This window comes from Toxorhynchites rutilus, chromosome 2 (genome assembly GCF_029784135.1).
Source record: "Toxorhynchites rutilus septentrionalis strain SRP chromosome 2, ASM2978413v1, whole genome shotgun sequence".
Taxonomy (NCBI): domain Eukaryota; kingdom Metazoa; phylum Arthropoda; class Insecta; order Diptera; family Culicidae; genus Toxorhynchites; species Toxorhynchites rutilus.
This window is the reverse complement of record NC_073745.1, coordinates 332,839,752-332,865,587: the sequence shown is the minus strand read 5'-3', so window position 1 is coordinate 332,865,587 and position 25,836 is coordinate 332,839,752. Positions and strand designations below refer to the sequence as shown.

Below are 25,836 nucleotides of genomic sequence, written 5' to 3'. Positions count from 1 at the left end.
AATTCGAATTATTCGTTTTTTTTGCTCGGGATAATTACCATACAGCAATTCCAAATGAAATCGTCCTAAAAATGCAGAACTTGTATTTTAAAATTTTAATTTGCGATATCAAAAAATATGTATTTTTTAATATTTTTTTTCAATTTTTGCATATAAAATGGAAGTCATATCGAAAATTTAAAAAATGGGCCCAAGATGGTAAAACTATTTTTGACGAACTTTGTGGAACATCGAATTTTTAGGAATTTTTGTATGTTAGCAGTCATTTTCAATCACAAATTATGAATCCTGGTGTTATTTAAAACAAAAAATGTTATTATCAATCTCCTTCTAAATGTAGCCATTCTCGAGATATTTAAAAAAATATTTGTAATTTATTGTCTTTTTAATAGTAAATAGGCCCATTAAATAAGAATGTCGTGTTATACCATCGTTCATGAGATTTTATGAATTCGCTTATAATTTCCAACAACTTTTCCAAATACCTCGTTATGGTAAAGACATATGTTTAGGAGTTACGTTACGAAACATTCGAAGACATGTGGGTTAATACAAAACGTAGCGAAACTAAAAAATCTTTTTTATCTTAATACAAGCTTCAATCAATCAAAAAAAAAATGTCTGAAATTATAAGAAAATTCATAAAATTTCATGAACATGACGGTATAACACGACAAACATATTAAAAGGGACTATTTACTATAAAAAAGGCAATAAATTAGAAATATTCTTTTAAATATTTCGAGAATGGTTACATTTAGAAGGAGATTCATAATAACCTTTTTTGTTTTAAATCACATCAGGATTCATAATTTGTGGCTAAAAATGATTGTTAACATACAAAAATTCGAAGTTTCGAAAATTCCTAAAAATTAGATGTTCCACAAAGTTTGTCAAAAATAGTTTTACCATCTTGGGCCCATTTTTTAAATTTTCTACATGACTTCTATTTTGTATGAAAAAATAAAAAAAAAAATTTAAAAATTTGTATTTTGTAAATAAAAAAAAGAGTACTAATTTTTTTTCTCAGTGTACATTTTTTTCATATTCAACCATCAATACTCTATAACTCTTTCTAAGACACTATTTCGGTACAAAACTATTTCATAGTTTTTGAGATATAAATTATCGAAGATTTCTCTTTCTCGAATCGATACGCCCTTTTCAAAAGTTACGCTTGAGTCAAAAAATTCCCAATTGCTGTGGAAAACTCATATTTCCTCTAACCCAAACGGAATACACACTTTCATTCGAATCAAAAATACTCATGTTTTGTCATTTGTCGATTTCATTTGGAAATACTCCATAACACTGAAAAGTATACTCATTTTAAACCAATATTTTGAATCTTATCGTTGTTTTGTACAAGAAACTTTAATTCCATTTCACAGAGTGTGTGATGAAGAAAAAAATCCAGAATACAGAAGCGTAGCCAAAATTATTCTCAAAGACAAGCTTCATATCTCCCGTCATCGCTTGACGATTGAAACTAAACTAAGCTAATCTAATCGCTGAACATGGAACGGTTCCGAAGAAGCAAGTTACCGTTCCCTTCCGCGGCATCGTCGTAATGATTTATTCAATACAAAAGATTTTTCATAATTTGAGCTTTTTCTAGATATTCAGAGTTTTCCTGTCATCTTGCAGATGCACAAGTATGGATTTTTTGAAAGAAAAAAAGAATACAAACAGATTTTAGCATTGAAATGAAAAACTCTACCTCTTTCACAGTATTTTCCGTCGATAACTGTACAGTTTTCTCTAAGTTTTGACAATCATTTGATGCGATTCTGCAATCTTCTTTGAATTGTGCCAGGAGATCAATGCTGACCGCAAATTATACTTTCCAGGCACGATAGTCGATATGTTCAAAGCTCTCCGTACCTATACTAAAGAGTAAAACTTGTTTTGTTTTGAGTTGACATCCTTTGCTAGATGTAAAAAAAAAAAAAAAACAATAGTGCATTGAGAATTACATTGACAGTTAGAGCCATTTTTTGACATGGTGCATAAATTTATGGAAGCTTTCAATTCCAACCATATTTAACAGATTACCTATTGAATATTTTACATTTATGTTGCAATAGATTGTTAGTTTTCTCTATTATAGTGACTTTCAACATATTTCGGCTGGTTCCTCACTCTTACTCCCATTTTTGGAAGAATGTCGGGAGTGGGAATTGAACTCGTGATCTCTGCGTGAGAGGTATGGATGTTACCACTACGCCAGGTCGCCTCCGATAATTTTCTTGACGTGATCGATATTTATTATTTTGCGATTTGTACCCCCCATATGTAACCGAAAGACGTAACCCTTCATCAAAAAATGTTTACACTAGTGGAAAAAGAACTTTGTGTGTTTGTGAGCTAAATGTGTGTGCAATGCATCATGCAAATCAAAACCAGTCGATTAAAAATTGCCTTTTCACTAGGTTATTCCGGCTTGGAATGCTCGAAAGATGAATGAATAAGCAGGGACTGAAATGTACCAGTGATTCAAGAGAAAATTATATCGCAATACAGAGAAAACTATATTTTACTTCACTCGGAAAATCGTTATTCAAGGGAAGAAACAGCATCAAGTCAAATCTTCACTTGAATCGGCTTTCTCCAGTGGGTAGTGAATTGACATAATTTAAGTTTCAAGATATAAACATTATCCATCGTAGTAAGATATTATGTAGGTCTACTGAGAATGAAGAATTGTTCAAGACAAAAATGATTCATTCAATTCTGTTCCCAAGAAAATATAATTCCGAGACTCAACGTTGAATGACATGCTCGAAATGGAAGTTCATTCAATAGGCCAGATAATATCCCCTTCTAGGTACTCCTCATGGCTGTACGTTTACGTTTGATGCAGTTTCGAAATTATTTTCGGTACTCGATTTTCGGGTTTCCCTTCAGCGTCGTTTTCTAGGAATATCACAGCGAGTGATGAGAAGTGTTCAGTTCTTCATCGGATACTGATAAATTGGTTGACAACGTAATAGGTTGGTAACGACTTCTCTTGAAAATCGTTAATGGAATTAATCTCGCGAATAGAAGCTTTGAAATAGTGTAATTTCAGGATTATTTTACAGACATTCGCAGAAATAATTATATCGTGTCAACAGTTTCTTACTGCTTACTGCATCTCACGACTGGGATTAGCAGGAACGAAATGGATTGAAATCCATGCATCCTACACACAAGCCAATAAATTCAATTCACTTATTTGCAGCCTAGCCCCGATCAACAAACACTCGAGAGGCGTATTCACACAAACGGTTCAGTCAGCAATGCGCGCGACACGCTCTGTGGCATAGCTGGCATTCTTGTTCAATTTATTTATTCAGATTTTCTGCTGATCTTATAATATCCTCGCGGCACTTTTCTATTAATATTTCCTCCTCCATCACAATGGTCCTCATAATCATCGCGATGATCATCATGATTATCAGAGGAAAAATAACAAACTCTACGAAAACAACTCACCCATACTTGACACTGCGGCCTAAGAGGTTCCTCCATTTGGACCTTTCCCAAACAAAACATATTCGTGCATGAAAATGTCCACAAATAGCGAACCAGGTGAAACCATGTGGCATGTGTTGTTCTTGCAGCTAGTGTTCGGGGCAAAGCTTCTAGATTTCGCACTCAAAGAGACACTGAATCTGTACTCCCCTGGAATTTGATGAGACGAGATAAACTATGAATGTAAACATTCGATGTTTTGTCTACATTTATGATGGACTTGCACAGGATCTTCCGCACAAATGCCATTCACAAAACGCTGTTATTTTGAACGCGCTGGGGTCGGTTTAATATTTGTTTATCGAGTTCATTTCCTGAAACAGCTTAATGCTTTCAGGAAATTGATGAGGTAAACGACCGCTACACTTGATTGTGAGCCGTTTGAACTCTAGAGATTAGAGGGCTCGTTGATGTCAAGTTTGTCTAAGAGTTTTCTTTAATCTTCAGAAATACAGCAGATGAACACGAAATAATATTAAACTCTATTAATAACTGTCTGTGATTTTCAATTAAACGAATGAAAACTGCAAAATCTGTATGATTTTTTAAATTTTAAATGCCAAATTGATGTCTGCCATTTACTTTCTGGAAATATTGGGTTATCTGAAAAAATCATGCTGATTTTTTAGAAAAAAAAACGGAAGCGTCGTTTTATAGCTACCGTTCTGAATCATATTTCGGACACTTTGTTCTAATATCTTGAAATGCTTAATGCACTGATGACATAACTATAAAATTAATATCACAATTGCTTCTTTAGAGTAATTCTTTGGTTTCACTATCATTTCATATGAGAACTACATTTGAATTATAACACAATCGGCAAAAATCTGACAACACTACTCATTATCGTTTGTGTTTGACGTTCCCTTAGCGTGAGCACGTAGAATTTGCCCGTTCATAAACATTTAAATTTCTCCCGTGTCTCATTACCACTGATTTTTCATAAGATCGTATGCAGAAACATTGAAATTTTTTCGAAAAGATGTCTAGTTGAAATATTATGTACAGCGAAGTTGTTGCAAAATTATTGAATCATTTAGGAAAAATAATATTTCAAATACCGATCTGAATCATATTTCGGACGCTATGATATTATTCGGTTGATATTTTTAATATATTAGTTCAATATGCCTTCAAGCTTTCTACTTCGGTACCTATTTGATTAAAAACATAAAAAATCATCGAATAATTTTATTCGATGATTTTTTTTATGTTTCTATTCAAATCAAGCGAATAAGAATGAAACTTCGGACACTAATTATAAAACAATCTAATTTCGGACAGATTGAATTTAAATTTCGGACAGTTTATTTTGTAATTTTTTTAACTAAAATTACATTACACTTGATTACATTTTATTGTCAACTGCGAAACACTTACCAAGCAATCACAGTAACCTGATAACGACGATGAGAACTGATGAAACACGAGAGAAATTTAAATATTGATGAAGGGGTAAATTCCATGTGCTCACGCTAAGCAAACGTCAAACACAAACGATATTGAGTAGTGCTGTTGGATTTTTTTTCTACTATGTAATAATTCAATTGTAATTCTCAAATGAAGTGATTGTGAAACCAAAGGATTACTCTAAAGAAGCAATTGTGATATTATTTTTATAGTTATATTATCAGTGCATTAAGCATTTCAAGATATTAGAACAAGGTGTCCGAAATATGATTCAGAACGGTACCCCTTTAGAAAATATTACTCAGAAATTGAATTCGATGGTAAGAATGTATCTTCAAAGACCTCTCCTTCGATATTTTTTTCAAATATTTCTTTTAGAAAACTCCTTCAATTCAAAAAAAATTGATATGTAATGGTGCGTTGTCGGAGATATGATATTTTTTTTCAAATATGGAATTGTAAAAAAGTATTGAAATTGCTTAAATTTTAAAAAGATCATATCTTTTTTTAAGAGTGCGATACCGAACGCACTTGACGTGCTTGATATTTATTATTTTGCGATATTTACCCCCAATATGTATCCGAAAGACATAATCCTTCATCAAAAAATCTTTCGATTAGTGGAAAAAGAACTCCGTTTGTGTGCTAAATGTGTGTACAATGCATCATGCAAATCAAAAACAGTCGATTAAAAATTGCCTTTTCACTAGGTTATTCCGGCTTGGAATGCTCATAAGATGAATGAATAAGCAGGGACTGAAATGTACAAGTCATCCAAGAGAATAACGAAATGGTTCGTTGTCGGTCTTTTAAAAATGGAGATATGATATTTTTTTTAACATGGAATTGTAAAAAGTATGGAAATTGCTCAAATTTAAAAAAAAATCATATCTTCATTTTTAAGAGTGCGACACCGAACCACTATATGTCAAAATTTGTTGAATTGAAAGAGTTTTCTTATAAAAGTATATTAAAATGTATCGAACGACCCATACGTTTAGATACTAAAGTTTTATATATTGAAATCAATTTTCGATTAAAATTTTTTAATAGTGTATTCAAAATATTATTTTTCCTAAATAGTTCAACGATTGTACAACAATTTTTCAATGCATCCTATTTTAATCAGTCATCTGGATTTTCAACTATGATTTTTTGAAAAAAAGTTCAATTTTAATTTAAGTTAATAAAAAAAGGTCATATGATATTGAAAATTGTGATTTTGGGTAGCAGCCATGTTATGCACAAGTTTAAAAATAATCGGAGGAAATTGCTACATATACAGCCATTCCATGTCAAACCGATATAGCGGTTTTCAGATTTTCGTGGGAAGTGGAAATTTGTTTTTTGTTGCAAACCATTAGACCCGTATTTTTTTAATTTTTCTGTTAGGGTGACCATTTCAATTTTAGGGTGGTCCGAAAAATCAAATTTTTGCACTATTATCAAAAAATGACTTTTTTCAAAAATTCATAACTTTTGAACTACTGAGTCGATTTAAATGATCGATATATAAAATCAAAGACAATTAGCTGATATTTTTTGAAAAGAAAAAATATCAGAGCTGCAGAATATTTTAATTTTGATTTCGTTATTATTGATTGTATTTGTTTTTTATAGTTTTCATGGTCTCGGGACCAAAGGTGCTATATTTTTTTATATTTTTTCTGGAAAGCCGAGTATTTTTCACATAACATATCTCGAAACCAGGGAGGCGTTGATCTTCGTTTTTGAGTTATGATTTTTCAAAGTTAACCGATGGTTCAAAAAATATTTTTTTCCCATTTTTTCCACTACAAAAAATCATAACTTTTTATCTACTGGACCGATTCAGATGATTGACAAATCAAATTAAAGCCAATGAGCTAGTCTTGTTTGAAAAAATATTACTTTCTGAATAAAAATGGATTTTGTTTTCGTAATCATTGATTATATTTGTTTTTTATAGCTTACATCGTTTCGGGACGAAGAGCTCCATATTTTTTTATATTTTTTTCTGAAAGCTGAGATTTTTTCACATAATATATCTGAATAAGGACCGTATCGTTAATTATGGGTACGCTCAAAACACAGCTTTATTTCAAATATTGCATTTATTTTTCAGTTCTGATATCAAAATATTGTATCTTATGAATGAAAGAAAGGAGTAACAGTAAAAAATAATCAAGATTCTGATTTTCGCGCCAATGATCGCACCTGCTTCTTGATGTCCCTCATTAGGTTCTGGACAACCGTCTCATCGACTTGTTTGCTCACATTTATCCAATCCTTTTTGAACTGCTCAAGGTCATCGGCTGCCTTGTCCTTCTTCCGCAGTCGTCCCTTCATCAAAGCCCAAAATTTTTCAATAGGTCTTATTTGCGGACAATTTGGAGGATTCATCTCCTTTTCCACAAAATCGACATTATTCTCGCGATACCAATCCAAGGTCAAACGTGCATAGTGGCATGATGCCAAATCAGGCCAAAATAGTGTCGGACCAGTGTGCTTTCGGATGAGCGGTAACACACGCTTTTGGAGACATTCTTTCCGGTAAATTTCACCATTCATATTCCCGAGAGTGAAGAAAGGAGATGATTTCATGCCACATTGACAAACAGCTTGCCAAACCAGCACTTTCTTACCGAATTTTTCGCAAAAAATTGACTTCTCCGCGTTCGGGACATCTGTTCCTTGCTTTACAGTGTAAAACTGTGCCCCAGGAAGAGTTTTGTAGTCCAGTTTGACGTAGGTTTCATCATCCATGACGATGCACAGTTCGCGTTTGCTTAAAATCCCATCGTAAAGCTTACGGGCACGGGTTTTCACGGAACTTGCCTGAATTTGGCTGCGTTTGGGACATTTTTGCTTTCTATATGCCTTCAGTGAGTTACGTTCTTTGGCACGTTGAACCATACCGATTGATGTTCCATACTTTTTTGCGCAATCCCGTATCGATAATTCCTTTTTTCTTTCAAATTGCCTGCAAATCTTTTTATCCAAGTTTGGCTTGGATGGCCCAGGTTTTCTGCCGCGACCGGGTAGATCCTTCAATGTATTATACATACCAAATCGCTTGATAGCGTTTTGGACCGCATGGACGCTTACTCCTTCCGCCTTCGCCAATTTTCTCATTGATATTCCTGTTTCGGAGCAGTATCTGGTCACAATGGATTTTCGTTTTTCTTCTGTTAGCCCTCTCATGATTGCACTTTTAGGAAAAAACGATCTTTTAACAATGCTAACTGAACGCTAACTGTGTCAACAACAGGAGAAAAATAAACAGCTGTCAAAACAAGCTATAGTCTTTTTCAGACGGAGACTCTAAGGCGTACCCATAAATAACGATACGGTCCTTACCAGAGAGGTGTTATTTTTCGTTTTTAAGTTATGATTTTTCTAAGTTAACGGAAGTATATGAAAAAAAATTATTTTTTTTCGTACGTGTAACCCATCATCAACTACTCGACCATTGTTTTCGCACACTTCTCATCAAGTAATATCAATCAAACTCTACTCGATTACTCACAAGATATTAAATTTTCATCTGTCGTCGTAATGTATAATGAAAAACATTGCACTTCCAAAAGAGCCCCAATTCGCATGTGTTATAAATTTGCTCATGATACACTCGCGTGTAATCAAAATTTTACTTCATATGCAAATACACCTTTTATATATATTTATACTAGCTGACCCGGCAAACTTCGTCCCACCCAAATTTTTTTTTTATTTGTTTTTGTTTTGATTAGTTCTCGAGTACCTACCCTTAGAGTGGGGGGGTGGAGTACCCTTAGAGTGGGGGGGTGGAGTGTCTAACCACCATAGAAACATTTTTTGCCCCCTAAAACCTCCACATGCCAAATTTGGTTTCATTTACTTGATACATTCTCGAGTTATGCAGAAATTTGTGTTTCATTTGTATGGCAGACAAGCCAACACCCCCCCCCCCCATGTGTTTCATTTACTTTACATTTACATTTTTTGTTTATTTAATAATAAAACTCTTTAATACAAATGATAGCATTTTTTTTATTAATCCGTTCATTTTAACAGGCTCAGTTATGTAGGTTTAAAGGAGCCAAACTCTCAACTATATGTTTACTAGAATATATTAACATGTTTCTTTAATTCTATCTATATTTATATAAATGGATTTCTGTCTGTCTTTCTGATTCTTATGGACTCGGAAATAACGGTACCGATCGGCATGAGAATTGGTATGCAGGGTTTTTTTGGGGTCGGGGAAGGTTCTTATAATACTTCGAGACCCCTCCCCCTTCCCTAAGGGGGGCTTCCATACAAATGTAGCACAAATTGCTGCATTACTCGAGAATTATTCAAGGAAACGAAACCAAATTGGAGGGTTTAGGGTACAATAAATGTTTCTATGGTGGTTGGATACTCCTTCCCCCTCTCTCTAAGGGGGGGTGGGGTTGGTCTGCCATACAAACGAAGCATAAACTTCTGCAGAACTCGAGAACTAATCAAGCAAATGGGATTTGGGATGTGAGGGTTTTTGGGTACGATAAATGTTTCTATGATAGTATGACACTTCTCTCTCCTCTGGAATGGACAGGAGGTGCAACAAAAATAATACATATATTTCAACAAAACAAGGCAATTGAAAATTTTCGGAAAACTCTGCAGGAAAATGGGAAAATGGGAAAATTCGATTCCATTCGATTCGACAAGCGTTGCTAGCCCATTCGATGTTTGCGCTAGCGAAATTGATCTTTATTCGAAAGTGGAAATGGATTTTAATGTGATAAAACGCACTCCGCACGCATCTTCTTCTATCTATATAAATAAAAATGTATCGCCGAATGTGTTGATAAGAGCAAAAATCGAGGAAGGAATTGTATGATTTAGAGCTGTCTTTATTCTATCATATTTTCCGTATCAAACATTTATTCCATGTAACGGAGAAACATATCATTTGCAAGTGGTTGAAAAATCTTGAACGAAAATAATTTGATTTTATACTGATGAGTTTCGGTAGAAGTACTAGGAATTTTATAGTGAAAGGTAATATTAAAAGGGTCGATTAGAACATCAATCAATGGACAGTTCTGCGATTGGATCCATGAACCTGCGGTTAGTAAGTAGAACGAGATTGATAACGAAAAATAAATTTTGGGCGGAACGAAATATGCCGGGTCAGCTAGTTCACTATAAAATCGTTCTCTTTTTGGAAATCATGTAATTAATCATGAAAATGCGAACCGTCAAACCGTTGTCATGTCACGCTGAGATGGGTCATAAGTAAATTTATAAATTTAGTTTGATGTAAGCCATTGAAAAATAACTTCTGTGTCGCCTCCGCCCGCCTCATTTTGACGCGATCACACGTTCAGCGCTATTAATAAAGTACATTATGTGCAATAAAGCTATAAAACAAGACTATAAACGTTGTTACTTGGTCAGTTGAATTACGAGCTGAGAAAATCAATTTTTAACCCCCGTCGCGGACATTCCAAAACACCACGAAGTCATCTCCTCTGGCTTGCTGCAGTAGGTAGTAGGCAGTTAGGGAAGGTAAGCTATGAATTGAAATCCAATCCGAAGGAAACGATACCGGCAAGCAGCGAAATGCTTGCCTTTTGCGAATCTCGATGTGTTTCGCGTGCTGAAAGTGCAGAGAACCAATTATAAGACAAGCAAAAAAAAACTCGACAATTATTGGCGTTGGCGATTTTATGGGCGAAACGGAATTGCTTCTTAAACAAGTTTTTATCGACTTCGATCGTAACTGGATCAATTAGGTAGTTCACTCAGCAATACACGTCAGTTCTGGGAAAAATGGTCGTCGCGAGTTCCGATTTCTCACAAGAAATCTCTCCGAGTGCACCGCAGCCTCCGGGTGGATTCAAATTCCGGTTCCCTTACCCCGTTGATGCAGTGAACGTAAAAAACGCGACGTACCAATCCCCGATCGCTCGCTCATATTTCACCGGCCGGCCGCCACTATTTCTTTTCCGAGGTGTAACGTGACATTCAGAATAAATGAATTTACAAATTCCACGAGTTGCGAACCTCGCGGTTCGCGGTTGGCCGACTCGTAACAGAAGACAACTGCATGGACCACGACCACGGTCACCGCCGTTTGGTCGTTGCACGTCTCGCAAACCACGACCAAACAACGGTCAGCGTCACAGTCGGTGATTGTTTTTTTCCTTTTCGTCACTTAAAAATACATTCAGTTTATAAAGGTTTTTAATTGAATTGCAAGTTGGTCAACGTTACTGCGTTTGCCCTACCTCTCGGTGCCCGGGTATGTACGGACCATATACAACAACGAAAAACTGCTTACTCCGTGCCGTCAGAGTAAAAAAATAGAGGATAAATGGACGGCGAATGGCCGATGCAGTTCAGCTTTGCTTCACGCTGCACAACTGACGACGACGACGGCGGAGGCAAAGTTCTGCCCCAACTCGGGCCGGAGAGACTTATGCCGTTGTGCCACTAGAGCATGATAGAATACGAAATGTAGGTCTGTAGTTCACATGGTCCTGGTTGCGTGCATTTTTGCTTTGTTTTTCGGTGTCCCATCGCATACAGTGATGCAAGACGAATTCCGTGTTATATTCCTGAACTACAGTTCCAACAAACATGGACGTTAAAACGTCCACATTGTATCGCTGGCTAAGAATATCGTTCCGTACGATCTTTTGCGTGTACTGCATTCACGCATCCTGAATTTGCGGTCGACAGGACAGACCCCGAAAACCACACAAAACAAACGACGACGCAGAAATGGGGACCATATGACATGTGTGTCAAAGATTTCTGTATTAGATTACAGTTAACCTGAGCCCATTGAATGTAAACAAGAATTTCATCCCAGAGCAGTATCTCACGTGGGGGGGGGGGGGGGGGATGTAGGACACTTTTAGAGGACAGCAGAAAGTTCGTCGCAGCAATATGACGCAACAAGTACACGTACACGTATAGTACCAGTTTTGGGTAATAGGGCACCGAGAGGACATTCCTCGCAGCGGATCAAATTGCCTAATCGAGGGAATGTGTGTGAGTGTGTGAATGGTGCCTGCTGCGCTCTTCATCCTCCGTTTTCACGAAGGTCAGGAATGTGGCCACACCGTCGTCGTCGGTCGAGAGTATCAGCGTTTTATTTTCGTCTCGAACGCCTCCCGTCATCCGTGCTTCGATTATTATTATTATTTTCGTTGGTATCCGTGTGCAATACGGGTTTGAGTGGCGTCGGGAGGAAGATGCAATGAGAAAAAAAAAGTAAGAAATAAACAACAAGTACAATAAGCAATCTGTGTTTGCGGAGTGAAAAGACAGGAAAGCATGTTCGCAAAAAAAAGGGGGATGTAAACAACAAATCCGGTTCAAGTGCATTCGGGCAAACGATTCCTGTGGGGGGCAGTGTTCAGAGACGACGCGCGAACCAAGCCATGAATCATTTGTTGATTTAATTGCTCGGGAAGGAAGTTTCACAAATATTGCATAATGACCCATTGAAAGGATGTGTCAATATTCTGCGTGATTTCATGCATAATTTATAGCGGTTTTTATGATGTAAGACGATTCAAAGAGTTGAATAAATCCATTCACGACTCCAACTAACAAGTCAACTGTGAAATGCTACACTCAAACTAGCGTTGGCAGAAAACATGTCATCTTTGGCAGAAAGGATGCCATTTAGTGTGCTGTTGAGTCAAATGCGCAAATAATGAGCTGTTTTAAAAGCTTAATAATGGTTTGTATGTATGCGTGCAGACATCTCTTTCTGTTTTCTTTTCTCTTTTCATTTAGGATTGCGCCAAAAAAAATCCATAGGACGTCAATGAGGATCGAACCAAGGCCGGCTGGAATGCAAAGCTATTTTACACGACCACGCTATCCCCATGGTTAATGATGCTTCAGCAGTTGTTCAGCAAATACGTAATAATATTGCGCCTGATTATGTAATGAAATTGGGAAGTGTTTTCTAAGAGTAAAAAAGGAGCGCATGAAGGAGAACAATATCTATCTCGGTCTGGGCCGTGTATTTTAAAGCTTATTTGTCTTTTGTTTCGCTCGCTCATATTAATCTTATATTGCTGTACCATGTATATTATACAAATGCTTACCAGTATTTGTGAGTCATGACATTTTCTGTTATGTTATGTCTCATTTAATGTCTTAAATTGGGATGACAAAACATGAACTAAAGTCAATTTTGGGTGTAGCGTTTAATGTTCAATGTAGCAAACCAAAATCAAGTATAAACTATCATGCATCTCATTCATATTTCTACAACCTACAAAGCCGCCTTAAAATTTAAATAATTTCATATGCTAAGAGGGATTTTCCGCTCATTATTTTCTAAATAAAAAGGACTAGTGGAGTCACATCCGACGAAGAAGCTGATCTCAATTTATTCGGCATGATGTACGGTCAATGATTTTCACACCAGTGCGATCTTCTTAAATAGTAAGAGCATGCTTCATCAAATATCAGCTATCTTAAAGACATTTACTCAAATGTTCTATTTACAGCTATATTTATTCAAAAGGTATGCGTTATGAAAATGATCACATTCATACGTTTGTCAGATTTTTTTTTGCATTGAAATATGAATGATGATGTTCAAAGCAAAAATTAACCAGGGAAACGTAAAGCACCAGGCAAACGTATGCCGTCCGACGCTCGCTAACGTTCGGACTAAAGGATCGTCTCCAGTGTTCAAAATTAACCGGGTAATCGGAGGAACACAGATTTGCTTGCGAGAGGTCGCCGCTCCCGATGGCGGATATTTTTTATGTTAAAATTACCTGCCTAGTTTTCGAAATATTCCATAGCCCATGTTCATTTCCAAAAAAAAAAAGTCTCTTGAAGCACTAAATTGTCTTTAGAACGGAAAGGAAAGAAAACCACATGTTAATTGTACCCAGAGATGCCAACATTCCTGATTTTTCAGGATTTCCCAGACTTTTTAGCACGCTTCCTGATATCCTAACGAAAACTCAATTTATCCTGATTTTTCTGAAATGATCCTGATTTTTCCTGATTGTTGTACTCTTCATATTATTCGTAATAAATGTACTTGTTTCCATGCCAAATATTTCTGTCATGACAGTTCTCCGGTTACGTAAATGTATCTCACATTAAGTTAAACTGTGTACTTAACTTTTTCTATCTCTTCCCTCAATTGTTCCGTGGCATCCAAAAACAGTGCTAGAAAATTTTATGAAACCAGATTGTCTGAAGAATTTATGAAATTACAACGAGATTTAGTTTGAGTTTGTAATGTGTATGTAGATGTATCCCCAGAGTTATTAATGTAGGAATACGTTTCAGAATGTAAAATTACTCAAGAGAAAATTTTTGAATCCACAGTCAATATAAAAAGATCTGATTGAAAGTAGAATAAACTTTAATTATGGAACCATGGTAAAAATATCTATAACTGTACTAGATATCATAAAAATTAGGAAGAATTCAACAAGTCTTCCACTGCTGATATGCTTTCCTCATTTGTTGAGTAAAGATTTATTCCAAAGCATGGATGATGAATTCAGTGAAAATTTGAATATTGATTTCTCTGCAATTGACTGTATTTTTCGGAAAAAATATAAACAATCAAAAAGTCAGGCGGAACACTAGAATTTCCGCTTATGCGAGGATTTATACCATGCTTATTAATTCTTTTACATATCCGGTCTTCAACCGAAGGAAGATATACTCTGTTTCTGGAGAGATTTGGAATGGATTCTGTATTATGAGCTATTACCAAGCAACCTCTTTCTCACATGTATGGCTCGCAGTCGTGTGAATGTTGCATTCGGGAAATTGTCGCATTCGGATATTTTTTTTGCATTCTGATAAACTTCTGATTGGGGTAAATGTTGCATTCGGATATTTGTTACATGCGTGTAAATGTTGCATTCGGGAATTGTCGCATTCGGATATTTTTTTTTACATTCTGATAAACGGTATATTCGGGCAAATTTTACATTCGGGTAAATGTCGATTCTTGTATTATCTATTTTGTGTTTTTTTAAGAGACTTTCAGCCGTAGGCTCAAATGATCTATCATTTATTTTCGAATAGAGGTTTCTTCCATATTGTTTTCACTCGTCTTGACTTCGTTGATCAGTTAAATTGATGGCACAATATTGACTCGCGGATCAAATTATCTGGTTTAGTGTTATCACAGCAGTGGAACTCCATGCAATCCACTCACCAAAAAGTGTCCACATTTTCAATCCTTGTTTTTTCTTCAGGCATACTTGATTTGAGAGTGTATCGATTCCTAGCTGTCTTGACGCAATGTCTTTAATGAAGAATGATAAGATGGGAAAGTTTATATAAACATGTTTATGATTACATAAGTTTATTCAAACATTAATATTGCCCTTATATTAACTATTCAGTGCAATTTTATTAAAGGGGGTCTTCGTAGCCACTTGGTTACGCGTTCGCTTACCAAGCGATCGATCGTGAGTTCAAACTCAGGGCCCTCAATTGACCATCTTTGTGTTGTTATAGAATAACTACGTCCACGCAACCATCATCCGCGATGGAGAACGATCCACGGTCGAAATAAGATCGATTCATCCATGCAACTACTCTGCTCTGCAAGAAACATCGGGCTGCTGTTCTATAAATAACCCAACAAAGATCAATATCAACTGTCTCCGCTGTCCGGTCTGCTGAACAATGGAAGAACAGACATAATACCCTTACGCCTAAATGGCTACTACTGTGTAATTAACCATAATGTAATGGAACAGAAAAAACTTAACGCCTAAATGACTACTACTAACGACTGTGTAATTTACAATTCATAGAAACATATGTACATGTACACGATTAAAACCCGGCTCAGTTACAGCTAAAATACTAATGAGACTAATAAATAAATAAATGAGATAAAAATTTTTTTTATTAAAAACTTATACAAAATTTAAAAAAGTAATTTGTTTTTTCAATATTTTTTTCTGATATGATTTGTTCGGATTTCCGGTATATATTTATGCAGCAGTTTTGTTCGTAACAGCTCGAAACTGTAATAGTTTTATTTTAAATAAATCGATTCAGTACTTCTTTCTTCTTGAATGGCGTTAACGTTCCCTGTGGAACTTTTGCCGTCTCAACGTATGCATTAATTAGCGTCATTTATTAATACTTAGTTGAGATTTCTTAAGCCAAATAACACGCCTAGAATGTATTCCGAGGGGCAAGCTCTTGAATACGCGTGACCACAGTGCAAGTCGAAGGAAATTTCTTTGACGAAAAATCCTCCGGCCAGAACGGGAATCGAACCCGAACACCCGGCATGACAATGTGAGACGCTAACCACTCGGCCACGGGTGCACTCCGATTCAGTACAAATATAATGTCACTTACATTCTTTGGTATAGTAACCCGAAAATCAAACAAATTTCTAGCTCTACTAATTCAAATCTATTAGCTCCCAAAATAATAAATTTCAGTATATATTTCTCAAAAAACTAATAAATTCACCTTTCTTCTTCTTCTTCTTCTTCTTATATGGCACTAACGTTCCTAGAGGAACTCCGCCGTCTCAACGTAGTATTACTTGCGTCATTTTCATTAGTACTTAGTTGAGATTTCTATGCCAAATAACACGCCTTGAATGCATTCTGAGTGGCAAGCTCTAGAATACGCGTGACCACAGTGCAAGTCAGAGGAAATTTCTTTGAAGAAAAATTTCCCCGACCAGAACGGGAATCGAACCCGAACCCCCGGCATGTTAGGGTTGACGCTAACCACTCGGCAACGGGAGCACTAGCCTTTCACCTTTCTACTATTTCTAATTTAAATTTTATTACTTTTCCAGGCTCCTATTATAGTTTCTGTTCCCTATAACTTTATTCCTTTTAATTCAATTATAGTTTAATTTTCTTTCGCTTTCAGATTTCAACCAACTATAGTTTCCTGCTCAATGCACTGTATGGACCCTTTTCTTTTATAATTCAAATACTTTTTATCTCCTCCTTCATTCGATTATTCTTCAGTTTTCCATCTGTCTCTATCAATGTGCTAGAAACAGTTTCCTATTGCTTCACGCGCAGCATCTTGGTCCATTCTAACTCCGACAACTCCGATAATGGGATTCGGTGCATGGCTAACATGATTATTAAAAATCCATGATGACCTTTGCTTTAGCATTTACCCCCCATTATTTGTCAAATTTTCCTGCTTTTCATTCTTTCACCTATCATTTTAAGAGGTTTAAAATTGCAACAAGATGGAAATTTGTTGTGAAAGAACAAATTGTCGAAAATTAAGTTAAATTAATTTTGCCAGATATATAATTACAGTTTTTCTGTAGTCCTAAATTTCTGAGTTTGTTGAATGACAGATTGAAGTTGATTCATAGAAGAATATGATTTTATTTGATATATTGATTTTTGAATTCGGCTCAATGGTTAAAAAGTTATGAATTTTTGAATGAAATCATTTGTTTTAAATGTGTTTTTTTTAATTCTTAACTTTCAAATCATCGAGCTTATTTCAAGGATCGACATATCACATAGAAACTTATCTCTCTATGAATCCGGAAACATGCCTAGTAGTTACTTAAAACTTAAAACTTAAAAAACGTAACTTAAAACGACAAATGGAGTTTCCGATTTTAGGAAATGTAATGATAGAAAAATATTATATGATAAAATTTAATTATGTATAAAAAATATTACACTTACGATGGCGATATCCAAAAAATTAAAAAAAAAAACTTCAGCCATTCCATGCCAAACCGATGTAGTAGTTCTCATACTTTCGCCAAAAGTGATGATTTTGTTCTTTATCGCAAAACATTAGACTCGTATTTTTTATTTTTTTTTATTGGGGTGCCCATTTCCATTTTGGGGTGGTCCGGAATACCAATCTTTTCCACTTTTCCCAAAAATGACTTTTTTCAAGAAATCATAACTTTTGAACCACTGAACTGATTCAGATGATCGACATATCAAATTGAAGCAAATGAGCTTGTCTTTTAACCCTTTCACGACCACGGGGACGCCGATGTCCCAAGCAAAAATCATGGATTAATTAAATATTCACGTAACCATTGTAAATTATTTTTTTATTTTAATATTTCGGAATGTACCTTTTTATTATTTTTACTGGCAATACATAATAGCGACCATAGGGACATATTTGTGCCATAAATTTAACAAAAAAAAAGGTAAAAGTTTTTTGAATTTTTAGTATAAATTATGTTTTTAGGGTGCCTATTGATTCATAACATATAGCTAAATTGATTTAATAAGGTACCGTAACCTTATGGTCCTGAAAGGGTTAATAAAATTAAAAATTGAACTTGCAAAAGATATGGATTCTGTTATGGTAATTATTGATTGTAGTCGGTTTTTATTATATTCATGGCTTTGACTGAAGGGCGCTATATTTTTAATTTTTTTTTCTTTAAAGCTGAGGATTTTTTACCTCACATATCTAGATTTCGAAGAGGCTTTTTTGCGTTTTTAAGATATGATTTTGAAAAGTTAACCGGTGGTCCGAAAAATATTTTTTTTCCCTTTATACTTTCCCTTTCCTTTTATCACACTATATCGGTTTGGTATGGAATGGCTTATTACTTATATTTACTTATTTTATTGTCAATGTTTTCTGAACTCCTTATTTCCCAAAATTCAAGCCACTAAGAACAAAATCGACTAGGGCTATAAATAAATCAATGCAGTTTATCGTGTTTACATTTGAATGAAATTGAAGTTTACCGTCTTGTCTTACTATAGAATGAATCGACTCTTGAAGTAAAACCATTGACACTTTCACAGTTTTCGACAGCACATATTTTCTTTCCCATTTTTGTGATTTCATGAATCTTTTTCGATAAATCTGAAATACTACAAATACTTCGAAATAAAAATGGCTTTTTACGGAATGTGTTTGAAACTGAAGAATGAGATTTATTCAGAAATCATATTTTTATGTTGTATTTTAAGCGTATATAAATTATTTAGTCTTATAATTGTTTGATCATTCAATTTATTCCGATGAAAATACTTTTAAATATTTTTTTTCACAACTGATGCTCTTATCACGTTTCGATTTTTTTACTCAATGTCCACTTTCTATGGTGCAGCTTTATTCGTAAATTACAACACATTTGTTCTCATTGCTGAAATATGACCATAAATGTTGTTATGAATAGCTCAGCTAGTTAAGACTACGATATATATGTGTTTATTTTGATAATTCAAATATTAACGATATCATACATAAACCGATTAAAATGTGTTATAATATTTGTCCACAGCTCTGCCAGCATCTATATATATATTTTTCATTCAATGTTCAGTTCGTAACTTCTATCCTATTCGCCGTGTTTGTCATGGCGATGCTCACATTAATAACATAATATACGAACCTCCCACCTTATATATGATGTCTTCCACCGTTTTAGAAACATCTCAACAATCTGTTAAATTTTTGGAGCGTAAACCGCCTGTCAGTTTTTTCACTGTTTACATTTTCTTACCACAAATCGTTGCCACTTTTTTTCTCTCAAGTTCCACTTCGCTTCTCTGGTGTTATTCTAGACAGCTTCGACTCGATGCCAAGACATATTAAACGTGCAACAACACTTACAGAATTTAAGAGGCACTGTATTTCACACGTGAAAGCTGTGTTTCATTAACAGCCGACCGATATATTTTTAAATTTTATGACGAAGATTGTTACTGACAAAGTTTTATACGAACGGATAATTTAATGTGGGATTTTTTTGCAATTTGTTTTTAATATTTTCAATTAACCTAACGAAGTTTTTTTTGAACGGATTCTATTATGCAAACTACTTAATTTTTTAAATTATCTTTTTTTAATTTGTATTTATGTCCTCTCTATTATGTCCGTCATGATCCTGGTGATGATGGACTATTTTTATTTTTATTTTGTTGTTTTATATTATATTAGTTAAAAAAAATAAAAGTAGTCTACATAAGTTTGAGCGTCGCGCGTAACGCAGATATAAAGGATATTGAATTGAAAGTTTTCTAAGTGCCGGTCTAGAAATTTTTCGTTAAGGAAATTTTCTCGATTTCTCTGGATGAGGATATTCATAGTCAATCCAATACAAGGCTGGCGGTTGGGCTTGTGCTCTGGTGGACCACTCGGCTGCAAGGGCCTCGTCGGGACCGTATCGGCTCTGTTGCGGACATGACTGAATATTGGCTTGTCATTTGACATTGCAATTTTTTGAACTTATATCTGTAAATAAAATCAGTTCGTTGTTTTTTTTTATCTTTTAGATAACTCGTCTTGCTCAAATCTCTGTAGGGGAAGGAGGCGGGACCTTCATCATCATCTTTAAAAAAAAGGACATAGCTTATTAAAAATTCATTACTTGAATAAAATTTCAAATAAATAGTGTAAGCACCAGTAAGCTTGTTGTAATTTAGTCACAATATGCAATCAATTATATCCACTATGCAACACAAATTGAGCGTAGGCTGCATAGAAAGGGCTCAAGTGTACATGTTTCTTTTGTTCTTTTCGTGATGTGATTGTGGTCAATTTAGTCGTGCTGTCAACTACCTTTTTTTTTGGTCACAATGTGAGTGCAGTTGGAGTAATTTCTATGCTTATGATTTTCTATGCGAGTTACAAAAAAAAATAGCGACATACCAGGGCATTGGTCAGAACGAACTTTTGTTTTTGTAACCTACGTAACAAATATTTTTTTCTGTGTGTTCTGCCCCAGTTATTGTTTTCACAATTTTTGGATTTTTTGACAAACAGTCTTCCGTGTTTCACATTGAACACTGGGTACGAGACGAACAGTGTTCTCCCTACTCACGCAGTTTTATGTTTGCAGACAAACATTATTTTTTGTACCCGTTGTTTAAGAATGTGTCATGTTTGTTTCCCATGATGTTCAAACATGATGTTCAGTTTCTCTCGCATTTTCATCCCAAGCAACAGCAGTGTGTAGAGTAAAAGAAGCGAATTAGACAGCACACCACCACCACTCAACACACGGTGTGTTGGTGCGTTGATATGAAAAGGGAAGGGAAGCATTTATCATGACAATGGTGCAGTCGCTTCCCCAGACTTCAATTGGCAACATGCACGCAAAAAAATCTCATAGAAACTTCTTTCTATTCAGAGAATGTTTTCTTTGCACGAAACCAAGGATTATATAATCAGACTTGCAAAATGTGCATGAACTCATAGCCTCTTAGTTCATGTAATTTTTGTAATGCGAACTAAATTTCAAGTTCGTTTCTGTGAAAAAGTATTCTACGAAGAAATATTTTAGGATGAATAATTTCTTTCCGTGCGTGAAAAGAAACGAAACGAAAGCAATGAATACTGCGACATCGGGTGATATGTTTGTACATGATGTTCGTGAATTATGAACATCGTGTTTGTTTACAATGTTTATGTTTGTGTATCATTGTTCGCGTTTGGGATAGACATTCAACACTAGCGAAAATCATGTTTGAATTCAAACAAAGACATGTAATTTTCACATCGGGTGGACATGTGTAAGTGTTTGTCGGAAGACTGTTGACAAATATGACAAGTTGGGCCAATTTTTAGGTGTGATCATAAAGTTCAATGATTCGTTGTAAATGTAAATATTCTGTTATTTGAACATTGACTAATTGCAAAACCTTACGAAGCAACCATGAATATTTGCAGATAAGGCAGATGCATCACGTTTTCTTAATTTGTATCTTATTTTATTGTAATGGGAATGTTTTGTGTACTGAGGATATGTGGAGGAGATTACGGCGAACTGAAGTGAATAATGTAACATATCATTTTACATAACTAATCCAACGATTTTTAACAATTACTGGCTTGGGTCATTTTACCCCACCGGTGCGTTTTGTACAGTTCTCCCCTACTGTGTATTTTGTGCAATCTTTTTTTTAACGAGAAGTTGTGCGCCTCCATCAGAATGTGACGAGATTGTGGTGACGCATCATCTTTTTTCAATAGAACATTGAATGGGACTGTACCGATTGTTTCAGCCTCATACAATGACGGAAAATTCCCAATAATATACTAGCCATTTAAACGGTCTGTCAGTCTAATCTACTATAAAATCATGATACAGCTTACAGATCACTTTTTTCGTTTCTATCAGGGTTTAGGCTTTGGATTGCTTAGCTAGCCTTTGCTCAACTCAACTCAAATAGCTATCTCTGCACTAATGAGCATCTTCAACAATTATTCATGTTCGAGGAAATGTATTCATAAATTTATCAAGAAACTCAATTCAAATGAAATAAAAACATATTTTATACAAATATACTGAAAAGTAAAATATCGCGACCAAGCATTAGTCACAAAGAAAACTTTGCTCCATATAAATACAAGGGAGCAAGGAGGACCTTTCACTTTCAAAATGAATTGATCGTACATCAGCAATTTTTTTTTAATTTCCAGAAAACATGCTAAAATAATAACATCGCTTAGATCTTAATACAGTATGGCTCAGCTACATTCGAACATATGAGACGAGCCATAGAAATGAGTACATGAGGCGAATGTTGTGAGCCAACGTGAAGTAATTTAGTCGATCTTATGACAAACACTCCTCGCGTATTCCAAGACTTAGTGTCTGATTGGATGAATTGTCGCGTGTTTTCGTGACATTTATATTTTGTATGAGTTGATTTTTTCAATAATGAATGGTGCGATTTTCAAAGCCAATTGATAAATAATAATATAATTTGAATGTTGTCATTCTTTTTTCAATAAGTGTAAGAAAACAACATGGTTACTGTTGAGTCTGTATGGATAAATTATAAACGGTTGAATGTGCATTGTTTTTATTTATTGGTCTAGGAATGAATAAATCCATAATTTTTCAATACATTGCCTGTTCTCTCTATGCACGGTTGGGTTACACTAGGTGGCATATGAAGGGTGATATCCCATATCAAAAGGTGCACATTATTCTAATTGTTGCCATAGATTTGACCAGAGTTCCCCAGCGAAAATCGACCAATCATTTTTGGTATGATTAATTAGTAATTGTGTGTCTATTTGATGATAGATACGGTTACATATTTCTGTCATTTTTTTGTCATTTATGTAATTTTTATAAATACCATACACATATTTTTTGCAACGTACTCTGCCCTTGTTTTTAAACATTAAATAAATATATTTTATTATTTTTAAATTAGATTTGGATAATCTCTTCAGTTTAATTTGTTTACTTTTATTACGTTTACATTCTATAAATGCGAATTTTTCTTTAAATGAGTACACCCGGGGTTTTCTTACGCGGGAGATACGTACCTCGTAAAAAAACCGCGTAAATTGGAAAATCCGCGTAAAAAAACAGCGTTCATTCCAAAATCCGCATAAAAAAACCGCGTTAATTGGAAAATCCGCGTAAAAGAAACCTAGTCACCTAATGATTGATATCGAATGGGACTATCCTTGTACCGCTGAAATATTTTGTAGCGCAAGTTAATTGCGATTTCTATCTGTCCCAAATATTCCAATTGGAATTCTATTGTTTACGTCCTCTGTATGTTTTTTTTTCTTGTCATACTTGTCTTGTTTCAATACACAACGTAGAACGGAAGTAAAAAGTGTAGTGTTGTGTTGCTGTTGGACCGTCCAGAGCTAAGTAAACAGGGAAAGACATTCAGGAATCGATGCCCGTGAAAACCCCTCATCATCGATTCATGCATTTACGTTCGACACTTGTTTTCCCAAAACCGCGCCGTGACCAGCTAACCGTATAGCATTACGTAACCGCCCAGATATATTCGCGATATTCACACATTCCCAGCCGTCTGCGCGCCTATCGCGTGATCGAGAAACCCCACGAAAACAAAAACTTATTCAATTTCGCGGTAGCGGCCAACCGTACCAATTTTTCGAACAACAACTTTTTGTTTTTCAAGTTCACCACAAATTAAACTTTATCTTTCTCTTCTCCCCATTGCAGATATCTTACCGCGCAGGCAGCCAACAATTTTGATGCCAAACATTGGCACACAGCCGAGGCCATCGACCTCTCTGTGTCTGTCTCTCTCGCGCTTCATCTCTTTCTCTCTGTGGTACTTTTCGCAAACAGTGGAGTCTGTGCTGATGTCGAGGCGGCGGTGGCGGCGGATGCGATACGCGCCGAAAATGTTGCGTGCCGCGTACCGGTTCGAGCCGGCGTATATTTAGCTCTATTTCATCACTTTCGCTTCGCATCATCCCAACCAATAATAAACAATCCGATCCAGTCGTGCTTTGGGACGGTGGAAGAAGCTCTTTAAATCTTAACCTACGCAACGCGGGACGACAAAATTGGTGCTCGCTACTACTGCTACTACTGGAGAACCTCGAACCTTCCTAAAACAGCAAGCGACTCAACGCAGCCGCCATCGAGCGATGAATGGCGGCTGAGCTCATCTGTTACTCAATGAGTGTCGTAGTTTTTTTAAAAATAGGCCGCATCGTGACGCTACGAATAAGAGACGTTGTTTTGGGTTTTCTCTGTTGTGTCCCATCCTACAGTGTGCGAATGATGGATCTGAATCGGTCCTAGGAGCCGGAAGATCAAACGATTGAAGAGTTGTTGGCGTGTGGCGAAGGTGGGACCACGAGTTCCGCGAAACTGGAGCAAAGCCGGGGAAGATGTTGTCGCCGAGTTGCCGCATCGCGACCTGTAAAAATGAGCGTTCCATCGTATGTCGTTGCTGGGCTAAAATTAGACAGCGACATAAATTGTGCAAAATGTGTTGCCCAAAATAACGCGTCGATCGAATCCATGTATCGGCCAGCCAACAACAACAATAGCAGCCACAACAGATTCAGTAAATCGTTGCAATTGTCGAATCGAGGCGCATCGAGTGTTACGGAAGAGAAAGGAAGTATTAGCCTAAGTGATCCCACGGGTGACGACCCAGTGCAGCGAGACCTCGGCGATTGCAGCAGTCCTCAAGGTAGAAGAAGACCCAGTGGTCGTAGTCGTTGTCGTCACCGTCGCAGCCACCGACGGCTAAAGTGTGACTGGATGTGGTGGCGGTGGGTGAGCTCTATTCCGTCCTTGGTTTCTTCCCTTCTTGTTTCAGTTACCCCTGTCACGAGACCGTCATCGGCCGACCATGTTCTTCGTCAGAAACGGCGGGAGAAATATAGGGCCCGCCAAATCGGTGCCCCAAGTGAGTGCTCGACGACGAGTAACGAAAACAGAGAAGATGAAAATCGTTACGATCTGAAAGGTGTCAGTGATTGTGGAAATAATAATAAGCAGGTGACAGTGAGTGACGATGATGGTAGGAAAATGTGCGGCAGCAGCCATCGGAGGTGCCATCGGGCAGCAGCATCAGTGTCCCCATCGTCGCAATCGCTTCTCGGCGGCATCATTGGCATCGATGTGAAGTTGGTGCTGGTGATTATGGTGTTAATTGGCGTTATTGATTACTCGGAAGGTAATTTTCTTCAGTATTTCTCATTATTTGTATATTACTGCTATTTGCGTATGCAAATTATGGCCAGAGGGGACATGCAGGCTGGGCGGTTAATTGGAAAACGATATTCCCATGAAAGTTAACGCATATATCCATACAGATTTTCATTCGAACTACGAATGTCGAATGCCATTCACAGATATTTTACGCGACACAAGCGATTCGGTAGACGTTCTTCTTTCTGTCTACTACTTTCTTTGTTTGTTCTCTCCGTATTTGGTTATCCAAAATTATCAAAAAGTGTCAGTGTTTTTGCCACGGATTTCTTCAGATAGCTTAGTTCTATAGACGGATCTCGCGCCAACTCGTCTATGGAATTGGCATGACCCTCTCGCAACTTAATGAAACTTTCTGTGCGTGAAGACCTTATTTAATAAAGCAACTTGGCATACTCAGTTTTCCGAAAATTTATCTAGACTAACATATGGAAAAGGGCTAAACATTCATGATAATTTTTTTCTAATTTTTTTTACCCAAAAAATGT

The 25,836-nt window shown here is 36.0% G+C and overlaps 1 protein-coding gene across 3 annotated transcripts in view; it reads left to right on the top strand.

The window, feature by feature from the left end:
- The window catches only part of LOC129767236 (uncharacterized), a 222,847-nt gene that overhangs the window by 12,828 nt on the left and 184,183 nt on the right, over positions 1 to 25,836 (top strand). For all 3 annotated transcript variants that reach the window (XM_055767917.1, XM_055767916.1, XM_055767919.1), the window contains exon 2: positions 23,837 to 25,313. In XM_055767917.1, coding sequence (XP_055623892.1) covers positions 24,554 to 25,313 — 760 coding nt within the window. In that variant the 5' untranslated portion in view covers positions 23,837 to 24,553. The remainder of the gene's footprint in view (positions 1 to 23,836; positions 25,314 to 25,836) is intronic.